The 4,294-nt window shown below is 52.8% G+C and overlaps 1 protein-coding gene across 1 annotated transcript in view; it reads left to right on the forward strand.

Annotated features, from left to right (window-relative positions):
* The window catches only part of TGM2 (transglutaminase 2), a 31,262-nt gene that overhangs the window by 12,655 nt on the left and 14,313 nt on the right, over window positions 1-4,294 (forward strand). The window contains 3 exon segments of the mRNA XM_006764488.2: window positions 1-90; window positions 2,060-2,188; window positions 3,171-3,348. The exon segment at window positions 1-90 is cut by the window's left edge and continues 18 nt beyond it. Coding sequence (XP_006764551.1) covers window positions 1-90; window positions 2,060-2,188; window positions 3,171-3,348 — 397 coding nt within the window.

The raw sequence follows: 4,294 nt of genomic DNA on the forward strand, positions 1-4,294 counted from the left end.
GAGCGGCAGGAGTATGTCCTCGCCCAGCAGGGCTTCGTCTACCAGGGCTCGGCCAAGTACATCCACAGTGTCCCTTGGAACTTTGGGCAGGTATGGTCTCACCCTGCCCCTCCCAACCACCTCAGACCCAGCCCACTGTGTGCTGGGCCCCGGGCTGAGACAGTCAAGCTGCAAAAGTGTGATCTGGCCTCAGAGCCGCCCACCCCATGTTGTCAGCATTCAAGGTCCCTGAAATGGAGGCTCAGAGACAGTCCAGGCCAGACCTGAGGTCACACAGTGAAGGGTTTCCCTACCTGCCATGAGAGCAGCAGCCCCAGATATTCACGGTGGGAAAGAATGAGGGGAGCCTTTAGGAGTTGTGGGCAGGCAGTCATTCCAGGAGGGAGAAGGGGAACATTCAAGGCCATCTATCAAATTAATGGGCAGCACTTGGTGAGTACTTACTGTATGCTCACAGCATGTGCTGAGAGCAGGGTTTAAACCTTTATCTACATCAGTGGACCTCAAGCTTAAATATACATCAGAATTACTGGGAAAGTGTGTAAAATACACATCACTGGGCCCACCCCTAGTGTCAGATTCAGTAGATGTGGGTGTGGGCTGAGATTCTGCATGTTTAACAAGTTCTCAGGTGATGCTGATGCTTCTGATCTAATGTCAATACTTTGGGAACTGTTGGTCTGGATATATCAGCTAGCTACTGCCAAATAACAAACAAGCCTAAACCCGAGAGGCTTAAATCTCTGGGTTAGCCAGGGCATGGCTGCCTAGGCTGAAGTTGTCTGACCTCCGCTGGATGGCTCATCTCTGTTCCATGTAGTTTCTCATTCTCCCAGGCCAGCCTGAGCTGGTTCTCCAAACCATTGCTGTTTTCCTCTGCCATTCAGCCTCCCATAAAAACTCTTGAGACATTGCTGAGAAAATTCATGAAGCAAGAACTATCTCACCCCTGACCCCTCAACCTCCTGATGTAAAGGAAGGGAATAATTGCCCACAGGGGACAGGGCAGTTCCTGAAATAGGCACCATGTGATCTGGGCTTTGAAGGAGGTGGGTGCATGTCTACTAGGCAAAGGGAACTGCATGAGCAAGAGCTTGGAGATGGGACAATTTATGCCTAAGAAGTATCTTGTAGCCTGAGGAGCATCGTACTTATGAAGGAGCCCCAGGAGGTGAAGTGGGAGAAGTCGGCAGTGTTCAGGTTGGAAACTGGCCTTAATGTCAGGCTGATGGCAATAGGGAGCCACAAAAGGATTCAAGCTATGGAGGGCGACCTGGGATGAGGCCTGGTTTGGGACAAGACCATAGAGATGGGGAGCAGGGGACAGACGGAAGAGCCTTCGAACATGACAGATCCGTGGTCCAATGGGTGTGACAAGGAGGGAGTCCTACTTTGGATAAAGATAACATTTGAGTTGCAAGGATGAGAAGGTGTCAGCCATACACAGAGTGGCAGGAAGAGTGTTCCATCCAAGCAAAGGAAATGGCCAGTCCAAAGGCCCTGCAGTAAGAGGGGAACCCCAGCCACAGATCATGCAGGGCCCTGCCGGCTACAAGGGAAATCTAGATTTCAGTGAGTATGGTAGGAACAGAGGCGTGACGAGATTACCAGTGGATTTATATCTTTCTAATCTACGTCAGTTCCAATCAGAGCAGTGTGGGTGGGCGGGGTGGGGGAGGAGGGGGCCCTTACCCGCTCTGCAGGGTGAGTCAGGTTTTGGGGGAAGTAGGAGATTTGGCTGGGCAGAGAGGGCAAAAGGACACTGGCAGGGCCTGTGGGGCTACCCTCAGAGAAGCCCCAGGGACACTGGGCTCCCCACTCAGTGGTCTCTACTCCAAATCCCCAGGACCCACCCCCCCGTCAGACCCTGGATGGAGGCACACCCCTTTTCCCTTTCTTATACACTCAGTCTTTGTCCCACCCCAGTCCCTCCTCAGCCAGGAGAAGCTGGTATCACAGTCTGTGTAAGGGGTCCTATAGCTGCTGGGCTTCAAGGCAGACTTCCTGGAGGAGGTGACTCCTCACCCCCCTCATCCTCCTTTTGTTTCCTCTGACACAGTTTGAAGACGAGATCCTGGACACCTGCCTGAAGCTCCTGGACATCAACCCCAAGTACCTGAAGAACAGTGGCCGTGACTGCTCCCGCCGCAGCAGCCCGGTCTATGTGGGCCGGGTGGTGAGCGCCATGGTGAGTGAGCAGCATGGCCCGCCCTAGGGGTCCATGACAGAGCACAGTGGGGGCTCCCAGGGGACGGGTGAGTCTCAGCTAAGAGAGCTTGTATTTAGAAAGACAAAATTTACCCAAATGAGGATAATGTCATGTGATCCCTCAAAGCAATTCATTCGTTCAGCAAATATTTATCAAGTGCCGCTATGTCCCAGGCACTGGAGAAACAGCTGGGTTTAAGACATGTGTGGTCTCTAACTTCATAGAGTTTATGTTCCAGTGGGAGAGTGAGCAAAGACAGACATTAACCAAAATGTCATGTGAATGAGTTGCATAGTCATAAATAATGATGCAGGCGCTGAAGGAACCCAGATGTGTGAGCGTGTCTGACCGCAGGCCTAACCTCAGTGAGGGAGGGGGGAGCCTCCGTAAGTGACGATCGCTGAGCTGATAGACTGGGAGGAGAAGAGCATTTCAGACAGAGAGCTCAGCTTGTGCAAAGACCCTGATTAGGTACCGACTTGGGCAGATTTGAAGAGCAGAAGGGAGGCCAGCTTGTTGGAGCAGAGTGAGCAAGGGGGAGCAGGGTGCAGGCGGGGCTGCAGAGGTAGGCCGGGGCCAGACCACGCAGAAGCCTGGATTTTATCCCCAAGGGAAGGGAGTTGGGGAATGACACAATCTGGGCAGAAGCCAGAACTGGTCTTTGTCCTCAGATCACAGGGTGCCACCCCGTAGACACATTCACATCTCCAGCATCGCCCTCAGGGCCTTGTCCCCTCTCCACCTCCTGCCTTCCCTTTCTCTTTCCTGCACCCTGGCTGCCAGCCCCAACCATCTCTGCTGTACCACACAGCCTGTCACACTTTGATACCTTTGCACCTGCTGTTCCCTCATCCTGAAACTCCCTTCCCTGCCTTTTACTATGTGCTGAACTTGTGCTCAACCTGGCACAGCCACCACCCTCTCCTCAGACTTGATCCCCCTGATGCCCTGCTGGTTGCAGGTCAACTGCAATGACGACCAGGGTGTGTTGCTGGGACGCTGGGACAACAACTACGCGGACGGCGTCAGCCCCATGTTCTGGATCGGTAGCGTGGACATCCTGCGGCGCTGGAAGAACTACGGCTTCCAGAAGGTCAAGTACGGCCAGTGCTGGGTCTTCGCTGCTGTGGCCTGCACAGGTGAGCTGCACACTGGAGGGTGGAAGGGCCTGGAACCTTTTCTCAGCTCCATGAGCCCTGCAAGTGGGGTGCAGAGAGCCCTGGGGTGGAAATCAAGAGACCCAAGGTCTCGTCCTACCTCTGCCACCAGTGCCATCAATGTACTGTGTGGCCTGGAGCCAGTGGCTGCCCCTCTCTGTTCCTTTTTCCCACAATGACGGATGTTATTTGGGAGGCAGCACGGGCTCAGGGTTGAGAATATAGACTTTGGAGCCAGGCAAACCTGAGCTGATGATGGTGCTTTGAGAATGGGTTAGCCGTTAGCATCACATCCCAGTTGGGAACATGGAGTCAAGGGTGGAATTCAAACCCCAGCTGGGCTTTTGACCATGTGTGCCCTTAAGAGTAAATCACTTAACTCAAATGGGCCTAATAATAGTGCCTTTATTCTGGAGTGTTGTAAAGATTAAGTGAATTAGCATATGTGAAATGTTTAAAATTATTTCATATGCATAACAACAAATACTTACATAGTGCTGCTGCTATTACTACCATTATTATTATTATTATTATCATTATCATTATCATTATTATTATTATTATTATTCTTGGGCTCAGGAAATCTAAGAGGCTGATCTTGGGTTCCTAGCTTCTCTGACTCTAAGACCAGTGCGCAGGCCCAGAAAAGGGTCCCCAGCAGCCCCTGCGCTTTCCTGCACTCTAGCAGGCTGGACGCCGGTTCCCAGCGAGGCTGCCCCTGTGTTTCCTTCCGCATTTCCCCTCCTCCAAGACTGTCTGCCCTCATGACCTCTGAATTCCTCTTTCTCGTGAAACCTCTCCCACCTGCCCCCTTTCCTCTGAGGGGCCTACAGCACACCTGCTCAGAGAACCCCAGGGGTTTCCTGAAGAAACCCCACCATCGGTGGTCTGAGTCCCCACGCTCCCCTGTGGATGCCTGCTTCCCCCC

This window comes from Myotis davidii, unplaced genomic scaffold, assembly GCF_000327345.1.
Source record: "Myotis davidii unplaced genomic scaffold, ASM32734v1 scaffold38, whole genome shotgun sequence".
Lineage (NCBI taxonomy): Eukaryota > Metazoa > Chordata > Mammalia > Chiroptera > Vespertilionidae > Myotis > Myotis davidii.